At 37.6% G+C, this 25,756-nt stretch overlaps 1 protein-coding gene across 3 annotated transcripts in view; it reads left to right on the top strand.

The window, feature by feature from the left end:
• Positions 1–24,890, top strand: part of grik5 (glutamate receptor, ionotropic, kainate 5) — a 129,628-nt gene extending 104,738 nt beyond the window's left edge. The window contains exons 17-22 of one of the 3 annotated variants that reach the window (XM_044117268.1): positions 157–330; positions 2,612–2,777; positions 5,656–5,881; positions 10,542–10,670; positions 12,477–12,598; positions 16,679–24,890. In XM_044117268.1, the coding sequence (XP_043973203.1) occupies positions 157–330; positions 2,612–2,777; positions 5,656–5,881; positions 10,542–10,670; positions 12,477–12,598; positions 16,679–17,305 (1,444 nt within the window). In that variant the 3' untranslated portion in view covers positions 17,306–24,890. Of the gene's footprint in view, positions 1–156; positions 331–2,611; positions 2,778–5,655; positions 5,882–10,541; positions 10,671–12,476; positions 12,644–13,188 lie in introns of all 3 variants that reach the window. The other 2 variants (XM_044117267.1, XM_044117269.1) reach the window with 2 other exon arrangements.
• Positions 24,891–25,756: the final 866 nt, after the last annotated feature.

Raw genomic sequence — 25,756 nt, 5'->3', positions numbered from 1 at the left:
ACCACCTGTCATATTTCATTTTTCCCCTGGACATGTCCCCTCACACGGCCTGACAGGGGGGTTGTATGACTGATTGACTTGTTTAAACGACAGAGGTGCATCACCGTGCATCACTGTCCTCAAGGTTGCTTCAACCGACTCCCACTCTCTCACCAGGTTGAGCCCCTACGAGTGGTACAACCCTCACCCATGTCTGCGGGAGCGCAGGGACATGCTGGAGAACCAGTACACACTGGGAAACAGCCTGTGGTTCCCCATTGGCGGCTTCATGCAGCAGGGATCAGAGATAATGCCCAGAGCCTTGTCCACCAGATGTGTCAGCGGTGTGTGGTGAGTTATAGAGGAGTGAGGCTGTTTCTGTGCCTTTGCAGCTTAACGCCTCCCATCGTCTTAGAAATGGGTTTTATATCGTCTCCTTGTTTTGATGGTTGACTTTGACGTTGTAAAAAGACATTTATGCGGAAAGGCTGATTTTAGTTTCACCTGTGCACATCTTGAGAACGAGTTTAAAGACATGCAGAGCTTGTGATGTGACTGAACGTGGAAGCTAATGTATGAGAGGGAATAAGAAGATTTAACCACTTTGTGATTCTGAGGATTTCTCTAGAGGCCAGCTGTGTTTAGTCTTCTTTCAACAAATTGAAAAGGCTTTTTTTGTGTTCAAAGATCTGGAAAGAGACACTTAGCAATGACTTGTAAGCTGTTATTTTATTGCATTTCTATAAGAATATTTAGATATTAAGTGCAGTCTTGGGATTTGGGGTAAATAGCTGACACAAAAATTTATTTTCCTGAGTGTCAATATTTTATGCAAGTAATGTACAAACGCAAAGCCCACAAAAATTCAAGTTTGATGACACTCCCAAGGGAGCCCTGAAAGATGTGCTGAGAAAGAAGTAAGCGCTGCGAGCAAAGGAGACAGAGGAAAAGGACAGGAACAGCAGATCACTCAGAGTTGAATGAGAGGGACAATTAAAAACCTGTCTGGAACGTGATGTTCCTTTTGAAATAAGTTGTTAAGTAAGCAAGAACGTCCAGTTTCTACAAGGTTATAACTGTTAAAAAATCTGAAATATTTAACTACTGTTTTTACAATGTGTCTAAGATTTGAGAGTGAATTAAAGTAAAATTAGGTTTTTTTTACAGACGATATTGTGAAGAAATATAAAATGTCAAAGTTTTCATTTTTAAACATTTTTATAGTGTGGAAAAAAGCATTAGTCCTATGTCATTGTGTATGTATCCTGATGCCAAAAATCTACCTTCATACACATATGAACTTAAGTGACCTCCCATTCTTAATACATAAGTTTTAATTACATTATTGGCTCACCCTTTGCAGCAACAACTTCTACAACTTTTTCTGGGAAATTTTCTACAAAAGTTAAGAATATATTTATGAGGATTTCTGACTGCAGAAAGCATTTCTGAAGTCAGACCCTTTCGCTCTGTATGAATGCCTGACCGTGCTTTTGCAGTGATTCTCAGCCATGTTGCAACAGGAACAACAAATCCCTGAACTGTTCCCATAAGGTTTTTGAGGGTGAAATTTTCTTAAGTTTCTGGGTGTGCTGAAGAAGTCAGAGTTACTGGAACAGGAACCGACGGGCAGGCAGAGCTCAGCTGCTAAAAAACTGATGCTTACAAACTCTTTATGATCATAATTATTAAGTATAACACACATAGTGCAAGTGAAGGAAAATATCAATATGTGACTTTGTAAAGTTCTGTGTAATGTCACTGAAAATTTACTCATAAAGGTTATTCCACAATAAAAGCACCTGATGTCTTACTGATGGAGCGAACATCCTCCGGTTTTTAGTGTAATTTTTCTAGCACATTACAACACTTATACATACATTCTGTATTCATCCTCACCATAAATCACTAATTTGAGTGTGGGGACTTCAACTACTTGTTTTTAGTGTAGTTCATGTTTCTCTGGACAGCAGTGGGTCTAACATTTCTGTGCATGCTGACCAACAAATGTATTGTTTTGCAAACAAAACTAAGAAACAAAAAGTTAGTGTAACTTTATTTAATTTCAGTTTTTACAGTAAATGAATGCTTCTTCTGTTTTTATCATTTAGTTTTTGTATATTAAAAGGCTAAGAAGTTAATATTAGCAGATTTATTTGCGGAGTCATATGCTCAGGTGCTGCTGACGCCTGCTGTCAGATGCTTTATGAAAATGGCACTCTTGGCTTTGGAACTGTACTTTCAAAATAGGGTTACCTTAATGAGAGTGATGGGTGGTGCTGTTTTATATTCAGTGCAATGACTTTCCAAACAGCTGTCATTGTCTTTCTCATATGCAAAGGAAATCTGTGTGGCTGGAAGGGTGCACAAAAGCATGAATGAGGGGGGGAGAAAATGCTGCCTGTCCCAGAAATTTGTGTTTTAGACAATAGAAATGGCAGCACAGAAAATGTAAGTTGTTTTAAAAACTTTTCAAATCCTTGCTATATCAGAAAAAGCCCCTTGCCAAGAAAAGGTAATTTCCCAGCTCAACAATCTGATTTCCTCCAGGCATCCAGTAATCTTGTATGTAATTCAGATGACAGAAGACCTGCAGTAACCTGGTCTCTCCTTGTTTTCTTTCCCCTTTAAGGTGGGCATTCACGCTGATCATCATCTCCTCCTACACGGCCAACTTGGCAGCCTTCCTGACCGTTCAGAGGATGGAGGTTCCCATCGAGTCTCCAGATGATTTGGCTGACCAGACCAACATTGAGTACGGCACCATTCATGGAGGAAGCACCATGACTTTCTTCATGGTAAAAACCGTCCTCTGCTGCTAGCTTGTAGCATGTTTGTATTGGAAATGCACAGAATAGGTTTGATTTCTTCAGTCTGATTTACTGATTATGTTTTTTCTTCTCAGGGATTAAAATGCAGAGTCATTTGTACAAATTTTGTTTTAATGTGACAATGACAAATGAAAATGTACAACAGGATGGAAGCTGTAGTTTTGAATCCAAGACAAGAGGAATTCTGATTTTATTACTTTATGCTTCAGAGCTTATTTTTACAAACTGTTCTTGAGTTTTTACTAAACTTGAAATAAAGTTGCATACCGCTAGTTTATATCCATGATTATGTTTTGCTTTTCTTTCTGTATTTAGTGGATTTTACAAATTCATGGTGTTACATTTATTGCATTTTGTAAAGTGTTTGTGTGTAGCTTGTATCCTGCTAGTAGGCTAAATGTTTGTTGTGACATTTCCTCTGAATTTGTGTGTGCTCTTCTTTAGGGCGGCTTGTATTAGGTGGGTGACTGCCTGTGTTTGTTTTATAAGAGCGCTCCAGGCGTCTGAGTTGACATCTATGTTTGTCATGGTGTGTGTGTGTGTGTTTTTTTTTTTCTCTTTGATGTTGGTGTGTTAGCCTTTGGGAACGTGTGTTGGTGAGAGTTTAAAAAATATATTTACGTGCATTTAAAGGAAGTGACTACACGACAAGTGGTATTTGTTTTTTCCTTTCTGTCCCTACAATAGATAGAATAGAGCGTTTTGTGTTTGTCTTCATAAGCCGGTTTCATTGTTACGCTCCATTACCGCACTCGGTGCCTGATCCACAGAAACATAGAAAACCTACACGCGTTATTACACACAGATGCTACCTTCTCCACTCTCTTCCTTTTTTCTCACATGTACAGTTTGAAATATATACTGGAAATGTAAATGTTGAAGAATATTCTTAACTCCCATAATAATTGAAACTTTTAGATGACAAACCAACGTGAATTAGTGCATGACTGTAAACGTACTTTAGATCTTGTTGAGTACATCAAAACAAACTTTATACATCCAGAGATTAAATGGCTTATGGGTTGATATTTTGTGTGGTTTTTTTTTGTTTTTTTTTCAACAATTTAATCTTTTCAAGCCTCCATAAAGAACAATTCTGGGCTGTACCAACAGATACGAACATCTACGCTTCTTCCAGACCAACACTAAAGCACTCGTCTCTCCTCACTAGACTTTTCGGTTTAGTTGGATGGCCAGGACTTCATAGGTTTGCAGTGATCTGATATTTTTTCTATTTTTTAGATGGCTTCAATTATGTTTTAATCCAGAAAATAAATGGCTTAAAACATTTATTTAATGTTTATATTAAACATTTGTGTAAGCTCATTTTCCTCTTTGAGCCCACATAAAGCACTTAGTCATGCAGAAAAGAACAGATATTTTACAAACGAAAACTCTACTGTAGAGTCGTCCATACTGACAACAAGATAATATGACAGTAAAACCAAAATGCTCCAATATCCCAAAGCGTACATTAAACTTCTCTACAATTCATCCAACTCATACTATATTTCTAAACTATTTTCAAAACTATGAATCATTTTATAACTCTGCACTTCTTTATGTATGACAGATTCAGTCTTAATGAAATACAATCAAGCTTGCAGTTCTCTTATATGTTCAAAAACGTATAGGGAATTAATACTTTTCCAATTTTCTTTATCCATCATAGTGTTAAGTTGAAGTTTGTCGTAAAAGCTTTTCAAAAGTTGCAAAACTGCAAGATCTTTTATTAGATGGACACAAAGCAAATCAAACTTTTTCCCAATAATATTTTTAATTTGCATTCTCATCCCAGTCAACACTGAGGTGCCAAAATGGAGCTTCATCAGTGAGGCAAGACAAACCATAATAGTGTTGCTTCTGTTTCCAAATCTTATTAACAGCATAACAAGAGTGACCACACTGAAAGGGTAGTGCTGTGTTTATATCGTTTATCACGATAAAGCACTAAAATGTTTCTGGGCTTTATAATTGCATTGCAATGAACCATCACAGTAAAAGCATTCATAATAGCATAGTAGTGTGAAACTTTTACAAGGTTGTTTTATCGCTGGAGTCGCCCACAGCTTTAACCTCCAGTAAACAGCTGCAGCCAAGATGTCAAGTTTATTGACCTAACATTTAAATTGCTTTAAAACAGCTTAAAAATATTGCCAGAAAAATCTTTGTTTCATAGTAGACCCACCAGATGGCAATTTTAGCAACAGAGCCAAGCAGTGTAAAAGCAGCACAGTTACAGAACAAGTGATGTGATTGGTTATTATTCAGCAGTGCAACAGAACCACGGCTAAGTTGGCAACCAGCCTGCATCTTGTGTTTTCTCAGAGCCCTCCGAGTGAAATCCAATCCAGTATTTACTCTTGTTTCGTCTGATCGACTTGTCTTGGGTTTGTTTTATTTGCATTTTTCTTGATGGCTGAATTCAGATGTTGTGTGAACCTTTTTATTCTCTACATACATTAATGTTGTTTTCAGACTCTACCGAAGGGAAAAACACACCAGAGCGTGTTTGCGTTTATTTGCTGACATGTTGCTATCAAAGCAAAATGTCTGAGTGTTGCAGACGACAAACCAGGTGAAAACATCTGTTTCTGTTTCGATTTGCGGCGTCATCCAACTGAGCTAGAACCAAAATGTTCCTTATATATCCTCCTTTGTTCTTGCTTGCCTTATATATTTCACTCAGGTTAACATTATTGGATATTCTTACCTGTCTGCTTACTTTTCCATTTTTCTCCAGGATGCCTATATTTTATTTTATGTTCTTCCTTTTTGCATTCGTAGACATTTAATTGATATTTTAGATAAGTCTTCCCACTGCTGTTTTCCCATTTCTGTGCAGAACTCGCGGTACCAGACGTACCAGCGCATGTGGAACTACATGAACTCCAAACTGCCCAGCGTTTTTGTGAAAAGCACAGAGGAGGGAATCGCCCGTGTTCTCAACTCCAAGTATGCCTTCCTGATGGAGAGCACCATGAACGAGTATCACCGCGGCCTCAACTGTAACCTCACACAGATCGGAGGACTGCTGGACACCAAGGGCTACGGCATCGGCATGCCGCTGGGTAAGCATGGAACCAAAACCACTTTTATAACAAAGATCCATCATGTAAACAGAAGAGAAATTACAGTAATTATGCAGACAGTTAATTGTCTTAAATGCTATTTTGAACATGAAATGCTATTTAGAAAATATCAAGAAAAAACATCATAGAAATCTTAAATCAAATGGAAGATAATTTTTTTGCACGTTATTTGATTATTTATATGTTTGTTTATTTATTACTTAAACATAAAAATGACTATCTTCTACTTTTTGTTCATAATGTTCTTTTCTGTTTTTTTTCTCCCAATTTGCTTTTTTACTTTATTACTGTTTTTCTTTTCAATGTTCTCTGCCGTGGTGAGTTTGTGTCTGAAACAATTTGACTAAAAAATAAATATTTTTTATTTATTTATTGACCTAAGATTCACATGGTAGAATCTTCACTCCTACCATGTGAACATTACAGGTTGCTGCGTGTGGTTAGGGTGAGACAAGGGACTGTTTATCAACTCTTACAGCCACTGTTGAGAGGGCAAACAATTCATACTGAAACTTGATTGCTCAAAGTATAAATAAAATGAAAAAGCAGAAACAAAATCGGGTGAGAATAGAGATGAGCAAATATGAGAGGAAATGTGTAAAAATGTTAGAAATAATTGTTTGACAAACAAAATGCAAATACTAGAACAACTGAGCAATGTTTATCTTACACTGCACTACTTTTTTTCTGGGTATGGATTTGATATCTATTCATTTTGTGATTAACATTTACTTTATGCGTTGCAGCATGCAATAAATAAATTAAAGAACCCACTTATGGATTTTTCTATTTACAGAAAACCTAGCTTCCGGCAATTCATATGAATTAAATGTAGTAGAAACATGTTTTACTTTGCAATTATTGATTAGACTTTTAAGGTACTTTTCTTTAGTAATCCATAATGGTTTTGCTTTCCTGAGAGTGTCGTATGACATGTAGCCTATTTTTATTAGTCACTCCCCAAATGGGAAAGACAAGAGAACATACCAGGTAACTTAAATCTCCAAAATCTACTGTTAGAGGACGGCAGCAAAGATCATTTAGCACTAATACGTCTACATTAATATTTGAAGGCATTTGTATATATCCGTATGTGCAGCATACACTAAATAAATAAAATATTATTCATATCAATGTTACTGTATAAGTGACAAAACAATTAACTTTTGTAATCTGTTACATGGGTTAGACTGAAAAAATGTTTCTGCAGGAAGCTACTCTGTAACTCAGAGGGGATGGAAAAAAACACTAAACAATAATATGAGATCTATAAACACTGTACAGAATGACAAGTTTAGGCAGATTTAGCTTCTTATTACATTCAATAGATCAGATTTCATATCCTATTGACATTATGCTTTCTGAAATAAAACGGTGGAATATAAAACATCAACAACTTAAAAACTGTCTGAAAGGAAACAAACAGATCAAGACATGGTTATGAATTAAAAATTGTGTGAGTCTCTTAAAGATTTTTGAAAAAGAAGCATAAACATCATCAATAAGGATTAAGTGGTTTTTCAGGCTTCAAAGGCTGCAATCAGCTTTTGTATTTTTCCTCTACTGACATGTCTGGGGCTTAAAGGTCACAGCCGATACAGCTGTTATGTCTCTGATTAGACCAGTGACACGTCAATAAATTATTGAAATCATTGGTCAATTTAATACCCCATAACCTTGAAACTCTGTGCAGAGTTTTGGTGTATATGTGTTGCAGATTGCAGACAATTAGCACTGTGCTGCATTATTTAAATAAAAACTTTTAAGTTGCAAAAATCATTTACTGTAGGCTTTTAAAGTTTAAAGGAAGTATAGACAAAAAAAAATAGAATTTAGATTATGTGGTTTGTTTATTATTTTGGACACATGAATTAAACTTTTTCCTTGAATAATTTTTCTAAGTTTTGTTCAGGATTTGTTGGATATAAAAGTAGCAGTTTGCTACTGGTTTTCATAAAATGAAATGTGGCTTTCTTATCTATCTGCCTGTCTCTTCTATATATTTTAGTTTGGTCGAAGTTTAAATTCTGTTTTTTGAAGACCTGACTAGCTAACACCTGGACTAGTAGTGGAAATAATATACAAGTTATATAATTAAAATAAAAATATTCACTAAACAATTTCCAAACAAAAGAAACTACATGTAAGGTTTGATCATTTTATGATCATCTATACCTATAACTCAATATATAAACAATGAAAAACATCTGGGCTGTTATTAAGTACATGAGCATACAAATTAAAGAAGTGAACTAATTTATAGCCTACTTCGAGTCTTTTTTTAAATGTCATTTTTTCAGTTTTCCCTGTATTTCTTCATTAAACTCTTTCATTTTTTCATTCTTACTTGAATTCAGATATGAAAGGTTGAAGCTTATAGTGCCAAACAGAGTCTAGACCCCAGGAAAATTAATCACAGGCTGTCTGTCAGAGTCGCAGAGCTCTTTTATAAGGTGGTAAAATTGCTTGAGAACAGAACAATGACACTACAGATGGGAAGGAATAGGAAACTGTGAATGTGATACAGAAAGAAAATGAACATATAATGAACTGGGTTAATCACAGGCACTTTAAAAGTTAGGGGACGTGCTGAAATGTTTTTTACCTGGATTTGGATTTGGTCGTTCATTCTGAACAGGCAGATCCAAATGTTAACGGCATTCTGTGCAACCACAAAATTTAGTCTATGGCTCTAATTACAGGTTGAAAAGTGCCTGAGATAACTGGTCTTCATTTTTCTTGCATCACAGAAAATTGACATTTTAACAGGGATGTGTAAACTTTTTAAACTTACTGCAATACGATGATAAATGCAGCAGGATGGATCATCTGCAGGGACGTCTTTTGTTTTGTACAATTCCACGGTTTTGTTCTGGGTGACATACCTCAATGTTCCATTTCCTTAGAGAAATTATGAACTGTTGCTATCTTGAATCAGCCAAGGACTCAGTCATTATTCCAGCAGCTATTTACAGTTGAGAGTAAAGTAGGTCACCTATAGCCCCAGTGAACTCAAACGGAGTGAGGAACGATCTGCAGAACCGGTGAACAGCTGCAAGGAAGTGGCACAGTGACTGAACATTTCCAACAAAGGACACAGTGTTACAAAACGTGCCTGACAGGGATTAATCTCACATCTCACAGTGTAAACTTTACCAACAAAGCAAAAGAGGAGTAAATTAAAAGCCATTGCCTGCAAGAAAAGCTGAAACATTCGCTTGAGATCAGATATGCTAAACAGACACATGTACTTTTGGCTGATTTGTGTGATTAGATCTTAGGAAAAAAGTCTTGTGTTGATTTAGTTTTTATCTATGGGATTAGAAAGTATTTGAAGTGGAAGTAATGAAAAGGAAGTTAATTGCTTTTCAAATCGTTCCTGGGTCTAATAAAGCCTTTTTCACTGTTTAGCCCATGGTAGTTGTGTTCATTGGTCTGTTTTAATGAAGGGCCCAGTCTTGGCTGGACTTTCTGCTATGGATCAGGGGAGAAAAGAGAGGGATATGAAACAGAACGAAAGAAAAGAAGGAGAAGCTTTAGTATTTTTCTGAAGAAAAAGCCTCAACTGCTCATGCAAATTCAGAGTCTTGCAAAACGTCACATATTCCTTATACGTTTTTATATTTTCTCATTTTACACCAGAAATGTGCATTGATCCCTAAAAGTTTAACAGGACAAGGTGGTTCTTCAAAGTATCGATTCATAGTGGATGAGGAATTATGTATGCCCAACTTTCCAGATTGTTAAACAATTGAAAACTCATATTTTCTTTCAACTTGACAATTATGTACAACTTTGTTTTGGCTTATCAAATACTGTAAATCTGTAAGAAAATACATCAAATTTTGTGGTTTCAATTCAGCGAAAGGTGAAAAGGTTCACAGTGCGTGAATACTGTTTTAAGGGACTGTGGATGATCCACATGTTTAAAATTGTTGCAGAAGACGGGAAGTTTTAGCGTATGACTATAAAGACTTGATGGGATTTCTGTTGTCTAAAAGTATTAAAGGGAACAATAAATAAAGCAGAGATCCTGCTTAGTTTTATTGTTTATATGGAGCATTCACTGTCGGAAGACGGTGCTTGAGCAAATAATCCATGGTAGCATCACAACTCTGTGTTTAGGTTTTTACTTTAAAGAAGGTCAAACTCAAACATTGAATTCTGTTTGATTTAATTTCTAAGCAGTTTTGACTTTGCTCATCCAAACGGTACTCACCGTTAATCTGCTGAAACAGCTGGCAGCATTTTCATAAAGAGATTTATCTACTCCTTACAGTCAACTTTTATGTATTTATGGCTTAATACTTGCAATTTTTAGTACATTTACCCTTTAAATCCCCTCACTCTGCTCTTGTGGATGCGTCTCATAACACTCTTTGATTTCTACTTGAGCTGCAGCTGTACCACTGTCTCTGCCTCTGGATTTAATCTGGTTGTTTATCTCTCTAATCTTCTCTGTCTACTTACCACAAGATCACTTCTATCCACTTCAAAGCTGGATGCAGCAATTCTCTGTCTTTACTCCTAAGTCTGCTATCATTTCATGTTTTTTTTCACCTTTACCAAAATAGCCCCTGATCCTTGCGCTGCACCTTTCCAGTGCTGGCTCTTATCTTGCCTCATTGTCTTCTGCCAGGATCTCCATTCAGAGAAGAGCTCACACAGGCCATCCTCCAGCTGCATGAGAATAACAGGCTGGAGATCCTGAAGAGGGGGTGGTGGGACGGAGGCCAGTGTCCCAAAGAGGAGGACCACCGTGCCAAGGGTGAGCTGCCTTTCTTCTCTGCTGCCTCGTCCTCTCTAATGTTCCCACTAATAGCTCCCTCACTCTCTGCTAGACTGCAGCTAATGGCTGATGTCTGTCCTGATGTCGCTATAAAGGGACGGCAGACTAATCTAAACTGTTTGTATCAGCTAGTGTGTAAGAGTTTGTGTTTAAAGTCCCAGCCAGTGTAAAAAGAGTTTTCTTTTAAACGTATCTGTTTGTTAAAAATAGGATACCAGCATCTGCTCACATAAAAGCTTTTATACAAAGTTGAGACAAGTAAGACTTGCCGACATATCTTGTAGGAACAATGCTGATGAGAGAAGCTGCAGGGGCTCGGAAATGTAGAGTTTTGGTGCCAAGTGTGGGTCAAGCTCCAAAAATATGATTGCACATATTGTGTAATGCAAGATGACAGCATTTTCTGTCAGACTCATTCCCCCTCCTGCAGATTGTCTGTTATTACGTGTAGAGGTTATACAAGCAAAAACAGAAGATTATGAAACTGTTCTCATTTTATGACAGTAATTGTATAATACGTTTAAAACTAAATCAGTTTGCAAAATATTCTTCAGGTATGTGTATGAGTGAAAAGCTTGGAAATGCACAAATCAGACCCTTAAAAGCAGATGCCACTTTTGCACACATCTGTTTTAGTTTTTTTTCTTTAACTCCTGACCGTCTGCCTGCTCCATTCCCAATCAAAAGTATCTTTTGATTAAAATAAATTTTGTATGTACAATTTTCATATAGATTTGCTGAAGTTAGAAATTCATGTTGGATTTGGTTGTCTTGGAGTGACTAGAAATGTTGCCAACATGTCGTCTCAAATAGATCGCTTGTTTAAAAAAAATAAAACCACTGTTTCCATTTTGACTGAAATATCACTTTTGCACCAAATATAAATTGTTACAGAGGATTCAGAGCTGGAAGGCTAAATTAAATGTGCTCAGTTATGATCTGATCATGTAAATCTTCTTACAACCAGAGAAATCAGAATCAGCTACAATCACTTGCAGTTTTACAAAAACTGGAGAAAGTCTAACAGTGAATCCCTTAATTATGTGACTCTTATGAATAATGAAAGAAAATAGATTTGAGGAGTTTTTGCTAATTAAAGGGTCACATCAGTTTTGGGTGTTTTGGGTGGGGGAGCAGAACCAAATAAATCTAAAGTTTGTTTTGCATGTTCTACAAAAAAAAACAGCAGATTAAGTTAAATTGTACATTAGATTTGAACATTTCATAACTACTGCTCATCATAATTCATAAAAAACATGTTGCTATGTTTCAGTTTTAAATAAAATATGAATTATGACTCCAATTTTGCTGTGTTGAAAGCAAAGGTTAGACCAGATACATTCTTGAACACAACAGAGTAAATACTGCTGCTGTCTTTTATACTAAACACAAAAAGCTTGACAAAAACCCTGACTATCAATTAATTATTTGGGTTTTGATTTTATGTCTTAAAACCATTCTATTAATAATTACTTCATTAAAATGTTGAATTTAAGGAACAAAATGATTAAATAAACAACTATTAGGATGTGGATTTTTTAGGATTTTTTTTAGCCCAGCGTTCACAGAGTACAGCATTGATTTGAAAACTAAATAAGTGTTTATTTATGCAGACCGTTATTAGTGAGTTGGAGAAAAGTAGCTTTCTGGAATAAACAAAGCTACCTCTGCAGACTCAAATGGAAAAAAAACCCCTCAGTGATGGACACAGTTGCTCTAAAGGAAAAGGAATTAAACGCAGAGCCTGAAACCTGAACACGATTTGTTTCCTGTGGCCCGCTTCAGGTCTGGGCATGGAAAACATTGGGGGCATCTTCGTGGTGCTGATCTGCGGCCTCATCATCGCCGTGTTTGTGGCTATTATGGAGTTTGTGTGGTCGACGCGCCGCTCGGCAGAGACTGATGAGGTATGCCCCCATACCTGCCCTCGCCGACCCCACAGACACACCCCAGTAGGTTCCCATGGCATCCTGCCAGCCCTTTTGATTATGTTTTATGTCTGTGTGTGTGTTGTGTCGTGTTGTGTGCAAGATGTGGCCAGATTTTATATTTCCGCTTCTGTTTTTATTTGTTCGTCTTTGTGTGTGCTCTCTAACATTTCGGTGTTGTGAGCCGATATTATGAAAGGAATGTACAAGTGTGCAACTCTGGACTGAAAATAATACAAGCAGAAAAAATATGCAGCATGGTCTTGCCTGTGTCTGTGTTGATGTGCCCTTTGAGTGTTTGGTGTTTAACAGTGTGGCAGCAAGTGTTTGTGAGCTAAATCTAATAAATCGGATAAGCAATATTGAGAAATGACAATATTTGCTTGCTTAAACAAGTAGAGTGATCTTTTTTCCCTTGGCATTAAATGTCATGATGTATCTTCTTTTACATGCCTCACATGTACACTGGTATTCTTCGTTTCCATTATTGGATTACTTCTCACCCATCTCACTGTGCGTCTTCTTCTGTCTCTCTGAAACACGCGCACCCCCTCTCATTCGGCCATCAGTGTCTGTTCTCCAGGAACGAGTACTGTTTCTGTTTATGTGAGCACATGACCTTTTCATATTTTTTGGAAAACAGTAATTGTCTGTGGAGTATGCAGGTGCATCACAATAATTTATAACAGTCAAAACAAAGCTTATTTCATTATTTCAACTCATAAAGTGAAACTCTTATAGCTCATAAATTCTCCGTACACAAAGAGACGTCGAGAATTTACGACGTTAACTTTGATAATTGCTTTTTATTTTATGAAAATATGAAAGGTTCTCTAACCTTATGTAAACCAAACATCCAATCTGCAAGAGCTACTATCCTGCAACTTTTAGATGCATCTTTTCTCCAACAAACATGAATGAAAAATGATTACCAGGCCTCTGCAGCACTGAAAGACACTCTGATGAGTGAATTCAGCCATTTTAATCACATAAAGCAACAAAAAAACTTATGATACTAAAATATGCTCATTTGCATTATTGGGTCTGATGACTGTTCTTATTATCACTCTGTAGATTCTCTATGGGGTTCTGATTATTCTGGTTTTCTGGCCAATCCAGTCTACTGTAACCGTGGTATTTAATGAAGTTCTGACTCCAGGTCCACCAGTCGGTTTTTTTCCCTCCGCTGTGTGAAAAAACAACTCAAATCCAAAACGTTTCTGTGCAAATAAAAACAGACAAACATTTATAGAGACATCAAGTGTTCATTATTTTCCAACTGAATAAAGGAAAACCTAGAGATCAGTGACAGGAAACTCTGTGGGACTTTGAGAAAATGTATGTTTGCACAATCTGCTTTTTTCTAGAGGCATATTTTTGTTTATTTACTTTCGTAATTGGGTATAATTATGAGGTAGTCCTACACAAAGCACCCGTTGTGTAACATCTGTAAGTGCAGAGCTTACCGCGAACCTCTGCTGCACGGTGGAGCTGCTCCAGATCAGAGCATGTGGAGTTGGTTAAGGGAAAAAAATATGTTATTTATTAGTAAAGTACTCAATAAAACATGATCTGACCATTTCACTTTTTGTCAAATGGTCCAAAACTGAAGTGTCAAAATAATTTGTAAATTGGAAATGGTAAAATTAAATCAAGCAATAAAGTTGTTTTTTGTACAAAATGAATGTAGTTTATTATGGATCCAAAACTTAAGATTAAAATAAATTTTATCTATTTTTTTAAGGCTCCATTGAATAAATTTATTCTGTTAAAAGAAAAAGATTAGAGTTACTTTCTTTCAAAACGCTTGTTGAAACGTTGTTTCATCGAGTTTTATAAATTAAATAAACTTTGATTTAAGTACTGCAACTATTCAGTAAAAAGTCTCTACACAGACGTAGTTCTATTTAAAAAAGACAAATACTTCGTATTTCACCTTTTCTATTGTAAGAAAATTGTCTGTTATAATTTAACCCTGATTTAAAAATAAAAAATTTCCATCGACACAGAATATAGAATTGGAGTTATGAGCCGCACAAAATAACTCCAGGGGCCACAAGTGGACCCCCGGGCCGCACTTTGGACACCCTAATATAAAACATCCTCTCAGCTAATCCTTAATTCAGGCACTTTGAGTGTTTTCTAATTACATAAATAGTAATTATTATTGTTCCAGTCACTATAGCTACATTTAGCTTATTGCTGTGAAGCTGCAGCTTCACATATTTTGGGTTGTGACTCTTTTAAAAGCTCAATTTGTCATGTACAGAATCAAGGAGGCAAAATATATTCTTAGTAACTCTGCAAAGTAAAGTATCAAGCATTTCAGCCACAGTGAGCTCTGATGGCTCATCCCTGTGTGGCAGTGAGCGTTGGCTCATGAAGCTGGTTAGAAACCATCCAAGTTTGTTCAGAAGAAACGTGTTTCCTCTGTTGAGCATGTCCACTTCCAGAGTCTCCTCTCACTGGTGATGAGAAGTCCAACATCAAACTTCTCCCAACTTGCTGATCTCATGTTTCCAGTACTTCTACAACTCTAAATATAGACCTGGAAACATGTACAGTTAACTTCTATCAATACTTTTAAAATCAAAGCTTTCTACATCCAGTATGTTTTTTTTTCTTAGCACTGAATTCATGCATGCTTGTGTGAAAATTTGAAATAAAACAAAGTAAACATAAACATGCAGTTATTCTAAGTCTAGTGTGGGTGGTGCATTACTTTCATAACCTTTTCATCAGCAGAGCGCCCATAAGTTTCTCTGCTTCCTGACTTCAGACGGTATAAAACGCACTGGAGCAACACAAGGAGGTGCCACCGCTCCCCAAATCACCACTGACTGCAAGTCAAAAGTGCAAAATTCAATTTATTCTGTAAAGAAGACTTTGGACTAGTGAGCAACAGTTTGAATTTTTCTCTTTAGCCACAGTAAGAAGCTTCTGACTTTGTGGTTGACAAGCTGCATAACACAGTTAAAGCCCCAGGTTTGGATGTGTGTGATGGTTTTTAAGCTCTGGCTCCAGCTGCCATCTACACCTTGTGAATCTCAACACACTACAATGGGCTTAGCTTCTCAATCCTCTCAAGGCTGGAGTTATCCCTGCATACTTTTTTTCTATAAAGCCTTTTCCTTCCACTTAGCTTTCCATTAATAGGCTCAGATACTGTCTAATGGTACTAATGGTAATGATGCTGTGGGACGTCAGCCCTTGTGACTCTCTTGTGGCTGCCTTTTCCATGATTTTGTATGTAATATGACCATTTATAACATTATATTTAAAAAATCCTCGTTGATCTTTGGGGTTTACATTAGTTAATTAAGATCAGAATTAAGAAAAATAAAATCTTCACAAACATCACTGGTGTTTAATCCTGATCATATCCGTGCCTCCTGTTAGAAGAAAGTTCACAGTTTAACTAATCTATGTTTCGCTTTTTGAATTGGATTACTGGAATAAATAGATTTGTTAATGATGTACTAAATTACAGAGATGAAGCTGTATGTAAATGCATTTTGCTTGTCATGTGTTCAAATAACAGCAGTCGTGATGTTTGAAGGATGAAAGAGATTTGTGGATGGGAACACTGTCTGTCCTTGTGAGATTTGTTTATGTCCACCTGAGTTTGCAGGCTGCCTGTTTGTTCATCGTTTCATAATGAAGTGTTCATATTCTCCAGAACATTTTGGTGTTCTGCGTCTTTAGATTGTAATAACTCTCTTTGCTGTCCTCCCATCTCTGTCCATCTCCACGTCCTCCCCATCGCCTCTTTGTTCCTGTTTTAAAACATCTCTCTGTTTGTTGATGTGTGATTTCGCCTCACCTGCAACTCCTCTGTTTGCTACACCCACTGTGTGTTTTTCTGCTTTGGTGCTGCCTCCTTCTTTTTGAGCTCTTCTTTTGCCTTTAAATATTATTGTTTTTCTCCTGCTTTATTTCCGTATTGCCTTACCACTGTCTTGTTGTGCTGCCTGCCTACTTTGTGTCTGTGGCACCTCCCCTTCCTTTGCTCCCTTCCCTTCTTTCCTTCTTTCCTCCTCCCTTCCTTTTCTCCACCAGGTGTCTGTTTGTCAAGAGATGATCACCGAGTTCAGAAACGCCGTCTCTTGTAAGAAGAGCTCCCGCATGCGCCGCAGACGACCCCTGGGCAGCTCGGCGGCCCTGCGACACCCGACCCGCATCGCGCTCGGAGCCCCCCGGCCGCTGCGCCTGGTCCGGGAGATGCGGCTCAGCAACGGGAAGCTGTACAGCGGCGCCGGCCCCCTGACCGGTGGGGCGGGAGGGACAGGACTGCCCGATCTGGGCCCCGGGCCCCAAAGGATCCTAGATGATCCGCTCGGAGCAAACACCACCCCACCTCCGCCGGCCCCCACGGCTGTGGTGCTGCCCGCCCGCAGCTGCAGCCACGTGAGGATCTGCCAGGAGTGCAGAAGGATCCAGAGCCTGAGGTCCGGTAGCTGTTTGGGGTCAGCGTCCACAAGAATACCGCCCACCTCTGCCCCGCTGCCGAGGCTACCTCCACCCCCACCGCCGTCCTCGTCCAACACAGACAGTGAGGGTGGAGGGGGGACCAGTCCGAGGCGGCAGCAGCGCCACAGCCCTCCGCCTCCGTCACCTCGTCGCATCCCCGCCCCCCCACAGAGCAGCAACACCACGGACCTGCTGGGAGACCAAGAGGGAGTGTAGGAGCGCTGGGTGGGTGAGAGACTCAGGAATGGGTGAGGAGGTGGAGGAACACAAACTCTAAGTTTCTCCAGTTCACCCTGAGGCGTACAGATACAGAACCGACTTTGTGATGGTCAAATATTAGGCTGCTGTTTTTGGCTCAGAAGGAAATTTTGGACAAATCTGAGAGGAGTTTAATTTTCTCCTCTCGCTTCTCCTTCAGTTCTGGGTTTCTTTCCCAGAGACTCTGCCGGAGGTTAACTCGCCCTTTTGGTAAAACTGAAGCCGAACTGGAGGCTTAGAAACAGCAACAAAAAAAGACTTCCAGAGAATTATTTACTGTTTTTTTTTTCTTTTGTTGTCTTTGTTTTGTTACCATTGTTCTAAGTGGGAATAAATACAGGCTATGTGTAACATTTTGGTGGACTGTAACATTCTAAGTGAATTGACAACGGCTAATTTTTCCAACATTTTTGTGTCCCTCCCTGATCCCTGAAGCTGCTCTTTGGATGATGCTGTGAAAGTCTGATGAAATCATTTAAGGCGACACGCAGTGGCTAAAAGCTACATAGTTTACACACTCCTGTTAAAACTCCCGGTTTTTCAGAATATTAAAATTTAAACCACGATGAGCCATTTCCAAACTTTCTCCATCCATAATGGGACATTTATCCCATGAAGTTTTACTGAAATATAAACAAATCTCTTACACAGAAAGTTATAAAAGATTAAATAGGTGACAGTAACCTGGCTGCATCAACTGCACACTTATAATCTAATACATTAATCATTAATAAATACAATAAATTTTAGATGAGAACTCAAGCTTGTTGCAAACTTTTTGCTCCCCCCATTTGTCTTCTGTGGCTAAATTTCCTCAAATGCAGCTCAGGTTTTTGTCCATGTCAATTAAATTATAGACAATTTCAAATATTGGTATGCCCTCAAAACCTATAAGCTAAAGATGATGTGCAAAGTTCTGTGTAAGCCAGATGAGAAATCAGAACTAAATCTGAGTCGTTTTGTAAGGTTACTGCAGAGGGCAGATTTGGAGAATCTTTCAGCATCTTTAGGTAAAGATGTGAGATGCAAATAGATTCCCACCAAAGAAAACTGGGTGCTGAAGTTCAGTCAAAAGGTATCTCAAAACACTAGATTACCTTCGTGTAAACACTAATGCAACATGATTATTGCACATTTTTTTTAATCAACCCAACAGATCTGTTTGGTTTTCAGTTAATCTGAACAGGATGTATTGTATGTCACATTAAAATTGGGGGTGGGAGGGATATTTGGAAATTATTCATCATTATCTAAATTTTTCAAATGTTAACTAGGAGTGTGCGCACTTTTTTTTAAAACCACTGTGCTGCGAACACTGGCACAGAAAAGTGTGTGTAATTTGTATGAATCTTGTAAGTCTGTCCCTAACTGCTCTAAATGAACCATGTGTTCAACATCAAAACCCTTCTACAGATGTTAGTTAATCAGACGGCTCCAAAAAGTGAAGAGAGAGCAGCCAAGAACCTTTGAAGTGTGAAATTAATCTCCCTCGTTATCCTGAGTAACATTCGCCAAACCTTTACTCTTTCTTGCCTTTGTTTAAAAAGCATAGATGAGACGGACGAGGCGACGCAGGGAAACGGAGCAGAGAAATAAAAAGATGGAAAGAGCCGGGGAGTAAAACTGACACTCTTAAATTAAAATGAGAAATGTGTCCCTCAACTTCTTCCATCGTTACGACTGTCCTGATCTGTTAATTCTGGGCATCTTTTAAGGGCCTTGTTAACGTGCCAGCAGGCTGCAGCACTGCTTACTGTTCAACACGCTAACTTGGCCGTCCACATTAGCAATTCCTGCCAGAGCGATGGGCTCAACTTAACCGCATCAATAGTGTTTCAAGCTTTTGATCGCTTAATCAGCTCCCTCTGTGGCGAGGGACTCATTACGGAAACTTGCTAATGATTTTGAGCATAACTCTAAATATTAATTTATGTTGGCGACCTCAAATGTCAATAAAAGCTGTTTAAAGTCTCTGCTAAATTTAATCATAACCCTGGTAAAGATGAGTCAAAGGCAATCAAATTAAATTAACATTTTTATTGCAATGGGAAATCCCACTCATTTAAAAAAATTAAAATAAAAAATCCAATCTTTAATTTGAGTACTGAGTTGGGGGGAAAGCGTCTGGGCTAAAATGTTTTAATGGCATACACTATGATGGACCGGTTGGGATTAGGGATCGCTACCGGGCTGAAAAATGCAAATGCCTTTGACCCCCGTCCAAAATGCTTGAAACTGTCTATTTTAATAGTTCAAACACCAAATAAACCCTAATTATTATACAGTGGAAATCCTCTTAACCCTACTAGAGAAGCCAACATCCAGAGTCTTCCTCATCTCCGCTCTTGGAGGCGCCAAGGAAAATAAACGGCATTCCTGGATTGGCTAATTAGCCAGCCAATAGCATGTCAAGTAGCATTACACAAAGATATCGCAGCTCTCCAATCCGTACCTTCTTTCAAATATTTTTAATATATGCTCTACAAAAATGTGTGAATAGGAAGATTTTTCCACAAATAATTTGGATTCAGATTCCATAGAAAAAGATCACAAACAGGTGAATACTGAACCTCAGATAGGTTGGGGTCCACAGTAAAAGTAACTTGAGCCTTTCTTAAATAATAATAAATGAATACCCTTATTTTTTTAGCTGCCTCTAGGCTTTATGATGGTGCTAAGATTGATGTATAAGCCAATCAACTCTCCCAGTTGCTAATTGTTAAAAGTAGGTTGGAGAAAATTTTAAAGGTTGGATTTTTCTTAATTTGTCAGTGCGATTATGACTAAGTTAAAAAGACCATCGTGATAATCTTCCTGTTGTCTCCAGATGCCAGAACTTTCTTGATCCAGCTGATTGTTCACAGGACCCAGCTGGCTGCAGGTGTTTTGGGTTTTCTGTGTTAAAATCGAGCTTTCGTGACTCTGTCTTTTTCATCCTGAAAGTCTGCAGCCTGCTGTGCAAACGCTTTCTTCGGCTCTTTGAGCTATCGGAGTGTGTTAGAGGGACGTCGTCCAGCTGGGACGATGCTTTGTCTGCAGCAGTGTTTGTGTCAATGTCCCATCTCCAGGAACACTGCAGGGACAAAACATTTCCCAGCAGAACTTTGCACTATAACGAGGTGATCAATGTTATTAACTTCATCCATTTGACTTTAATGTTGTGGTTGATCTATATATAGGCAGGGTCCTCAAAGGGAATGCACTGGTGGGTTTTTATCTTTTTCTCCTGTCACTTAAATCACTACACATTGAAGGTCACTGCTAATGTGTTGTCAAGAACTCATTTCAACCTTATTTACACCAGATATCTGTAAAACTATACATAATTAAAGAGATATCAGTTTGTTTCTGTTTAAGGAACACTCCAACTAGAGTGATTTTGTTTAAAACTTTACTCAAAAGAATCTATTTTTAATACATGACTGCATTCAGAGTCACTTAAATGCTTTTTTTTTTTACCAGCAAATTTGTTCTGCTCCTGAAAGTTGTCCTCATTTATATGTCATCCCCTTCACTTTAGTAACATCTGCTAAACGCTGCAGCTCACAGCTGTTTAAGGTTCCTCTTGTAGGTTTTGAGTCAAACATGAAGAAAGGTTTGAGCTGCTTATTCATCTAAACTTTTTTGCATTAAAATTGCAAATGGCTAAGATCAGTTTTAGGTCAAATCTGTATGCGCCATAAACATTAACATAGATTTACATCGATTGTCGCCAAGTGATGGAGGATCTGATGGGAATTAATGTCTGCATGATTAAAAGACCAAAGTTTGCTCTTGTTAACCTTAAAAATGACAATGTCAGCATTTTTCTTCTTTCTTTCAGCTCCTCCAGATTTTATTTGCATTACATTTTCTCAAAATGCAACAGACATTTGTCAAAAACTTCACCAGAAAACCAGACATAAAACAGGTAGAAAATCCTTCCTATATTTTCTATAACACTGATGCCACAGAGACACATGCAAACATTAAGTAAAACAACAACACACAAATGTAAGTTTCATGATAATCTATTAGTAATAACCATTAATCATAATGTAAGCATATGACTAACTATGACATCTTTAGTCTTGTTCCTGTAGCAAAGGTATACATTTTTCAGCCACCAGGCAATTTTTGTCAAAAGGAAATATTGAAAGATGAGATTTTCCTGCTATTAAACTTTTCATGTGGTGACGTGGAATCCGGTGTTGTGGTGCACTTAGAGCTGAAGCAGCATACTTCATTGTAGGTGCTAAAAGGATTGTGTCCTGGAAAATGTTTGTAAATTACTGTTGGCTTTTGAAAGGACAACCTCAAGTTTGTAGGAGACGGTTTCTTTCTTGTTGTTGATTCATCCACTGACTTCAGGCAAGTGAGGTCTGCAGAGCGTTTGATGTGATTCTGGGTAGTTTCTGATGACTCATTGATGTGTTCTTGGAGTAATTTTAGTTGACCTATCACTCTTAGGAAGGTTAACCACTGTTCAATGTTTTCTCCATTTTAAAAAGAGGCTCTCAACTTTAGTTCACAGGAGTCTCAAATTCTTAGAAACTGTTTCTGGACCAGACAGATGTCAGTGACTTCGTTTCTTTAAACCCAGGCACTTTAAAAAGTTTTGCTTTTTAAAAACTTTTAGCCTGCTTCATTTTTTGACAGGTTCTATTTACAGCCTAGGTGTGCCTTATGACGCAGTACTCAGCTGTCCAAAAATGTGGGTAATTCATGATTTAACAAGGTGGGCAATTATTTTTTCACACAAGGCCGGCTTGGTTGGAATAGACTTTTTCCTCTTCAGAAATTAAATCAATACTTGACAACTGATGGGGTTGTCTTTTTAAATTTCTGATCTTACATGCAGATAAAAAAATAAAACAGAAACAAATCTGGGGGACAAATCCGTTTTTGAGCTGACATGAATTAAAACGTACTCCATCTATGTAAAATCACCTCTGTTGCACCAGATACGTTTTTTCTAATTAAGCATAAATTTCAAAAACAGGAACAAATAACTTCATGTACTTCATCACAAAGAAATAACAGTCTGATAAACATGTAACCTCTTGTCACTTCCGTTTTATGTCGCTCTATTATTGGTGCTCTCTAAAGTGGATGATTTAACGGTTATGAAACCTGCTACCTATTCCTTCCTTCCTGTGACTCACCGCTTAAATGCTCGTATGAAGTCCCGTAAAGTCAGGCTACTTCTAAAAGTCTTTGTTTGTGTTGTTCAATCAACAATGATTCAACATTTTAATGGAGACTAAAGTATTTTCCGGTCCTCCTGCTGTTCTCTCTGTGGGGTTTTCAATTATTTTAAGGACCTGGAATATAGAGAACACTTCACCCTCAGTTCTAGGAGGCAGTTGTTCTGCTGCTGCTTCGCTCAGAAACATCAATATGCAGGATATGGACAGATGAAGAGTCCAGAGAGAGATCAAGCTTTTGTTTCAACACTCCTGAAACAACGGAGATCTGAGGCAGTTAGCTGTTCAAACAGCTAAAGCCTTGAGGCTTTTCATGACTCCCAAGGCTGTTGAAGGTGATAGTTGTACGTCTGTGTTTACACTGAATCTCTAAAAGAGGGAAACAGAGCTTGAGATGATCTGCCAGAACCACCAGTCCACCCTTTAGGAATCCTCCTGAAAAACGCAGCATTGCAAATTATTCATTTTGCTGATTCGTTGACACCTTTGTGCTGCAGATAATGAGTGATAACATTGTTTGCTCGCGTTACGGCCTTTCTCTGAATGATCGGTGTCAGCAGAACCGGGCCAGGTTCAGTGTTTCTCTCTTTATCTGTTTACTTCTTCTTTTGTGTCCTGAATGCTGACAAGGCAGCCTGAGCTAAAACGCTTCCTCAAGTCACCACAGTGAACACATACAAACAAAAACTCTTTCATCCACGGTATCTGTATCTCACTTCTCTTTGTTGTCTGAATTGTAAAACCACACTGGCTGTTCCTCGTGTTTGCAACTTTATTCCTAGATTTGCTTTAATGTCTTTAGCTTAAATGTTTTCAGCAAACAATAGAACCATTCAGCTGGTTACTGACGGCGTTAAATCATCTGCTGGCAGTATTTTAGAGCTGCAGTGTATCGGGGTGGGGGAAAGGTTGCTGGTATGAATCCCAAAGGGAAGGGAGTGATTACAAAATGAACAAAAAGAGGCGATTACTCCACTGAATGAACAAACAAACAAAAAAAAATCACATTTGTTTACTTTTATGTTCTTTTTCTTTAGTAGTTTTTTCATGTTTCTATACTAGTGCTAAATGGATTATTAAAAGTGATTAATATTCTGATTAAATTGTTATTATTCCTATTGAAATACTTGAGGCTCTGCTGTGTGATTGGATGACAGGAAGATGTTTGATTGTCATGATGTCCCTCAGACAGATAAGCCTGTTGTTCAAATCTATAAAAGAAACAAGAGGTTTTTTTTTATTAAAAAAATATTAAAACAGTCCAGCTGTCATGTCTTTGCTTTTCAGCTGGAAAATTAATTTCTGTAGATTGCTCATAAAGGTAATCAGAAAAGATTGTTTAAATTACCACCAGTCACCTGTAATCAAAACAAACAGAAAAACATACGACACACTGATTAGCAGGACATTTTTCTTGTCACCAGTTGAGCAGAACTGTATTAACTTGCATTCATCTTTAATGAAGCTGAAGAAATCCTGGAAGAAAACTTATCAGAGGTTTTCTTTGCTATGGTTGAGCTACTTTGCAATAAATAAGCAGAACAGTCAGACATTAGATGTGCAAATCTCATACAGTCATGAAGATGACAGAGAGACTACAACTACAGTAAGAGTCTGATTTTGTTTTGTCTTTTTCTTTGAAGCTCTAGACAGATAAAAAAAGTCTCACCTCTGATCAGCTGGCTAGTTTGTTGGGTGCCTCCAGTGTGTTTGAGGTTTAAAGATTGTGTCACAACTTGCAATTTTACCTCCAAAAGCATGCAGGGAGTTCATGAAACTAAATCAGACACACAAACTGCTTCTGACAAAACATTAATTCTTTTCTTATTTCAATTTCCCTGCCAATTTATTATACAAGGTTACGAGCTTGCTGTGTAAGTACATAAATGTTTAGATGAAATCTGGGCCTATTGAGAAACACAAAGTTGATTAAATATGTTGTCTGTTTATATAATTGCATGTAAATGTGTCCCAGTCTAGTCAGTCTTTGCACATGTACAGCACACAGAACCCTGGAGTCCAATTAGGTGTAATGAGGGAAAAGACAAGTACCTGACTCAAAGTGGTCACTGCAGAACCCCCATCTTTTCCAGTTAGCAGGACATGAATCTTTGATTTAACTAATTTAGAGACAAACCCTTCCTCTGCTTTTAGAACATGGCTGCATTATCCAAAATATATTAAGCAGTTGCCATCTATTTTCATCCACTCTTATTAAAATCTGCTGTACAAACTACGTCACTTTTTGCACCTGTCTCATATTTACACAAACATCTATTTATATAGTTATTTTTTTAAACCAAACAGTACAAGCTGTGTTTTCTAGCCTTTCACAAGCTGTGTGACATAAACTGAGATGAAACACCTAAAATCACTTTTGATTCAATAAAGGTTTTAACCTTTTCTATTATCTTTCTTAGAGCATAAATATATTTTTACATTTCAGAACATTTTTACATTTGATCTATTTTCAAAGTATTATAAAGCAGACTTGATCCAGGATTTGGGATAAAAGGTAACATTTCATAAGTGGGGAAATATTGACAGACAATTATCAAATGTGACAAACGGTACAAGATTGGAATCCTGTATGTATTTGATGAGAAAATGTTTATTTTAGTCATTAGTCTTGAATTTGTCTCTCTTAAAACTTGACTTTGACAAGAAAAAAATTACTTATACACACACAAATGAAAACCATGCAATATTTTTCTTCTACTTCACAACTACTTTGTGTTGATCTGATACATAAAATCCCAATTAAATAAATTTATATGCTTCTTGTTTTTTTTTTTTTTTAGCAGGGACAGAGAAACTGGTCAAATTTTATTGGACGATAGATGGAGTGAAACAGAAGGCATTCTTATGGAAAGACTAAGAAAAGGCATAACTGAGAATGATGAATGTTCACCTTTTAATTTTCAGTACAACCAGACCTGCAAGAGCTTAAAGTCATTAAATCAAGTTTTTACCTGAGTCAAAGTCTGAATCTGTGGAAAGACTTCAAAATTGCTTTATTAATAAAAAAGAAAAGAAAAGAATGGGCAGCATTTTAACTTCTTAATTTACAAAGCTGGTAGATACGCCAAAAGATCAGCAGATTTGACTACAGAGAGGATTTGACAAAATATTGACTCAGACAGGCTGAGTACAAAGACGCATCACTCTTCAGTGTTTACTTGTCTTTCATACGATGCTGCACTATAATGTGCTAGACTATCAT

This window comes from Gambusia affinis, linkage group LG05, assembly GCF_019740435.1.
Source record: "Gambusia affinis linkage group LG05, SWU_Gaff_1.0, whole genome shotgun sequence".
Lineage (NCBI taxonomy): Eukaryota > Metazoa > Chordata > Actinopteri > Cyprinodontiformes > Poeciliidae > Gambusia > Gambusia affinis.
This window is presented reverse-complemented; position numbering and strand designations above follow the sequence as displayed.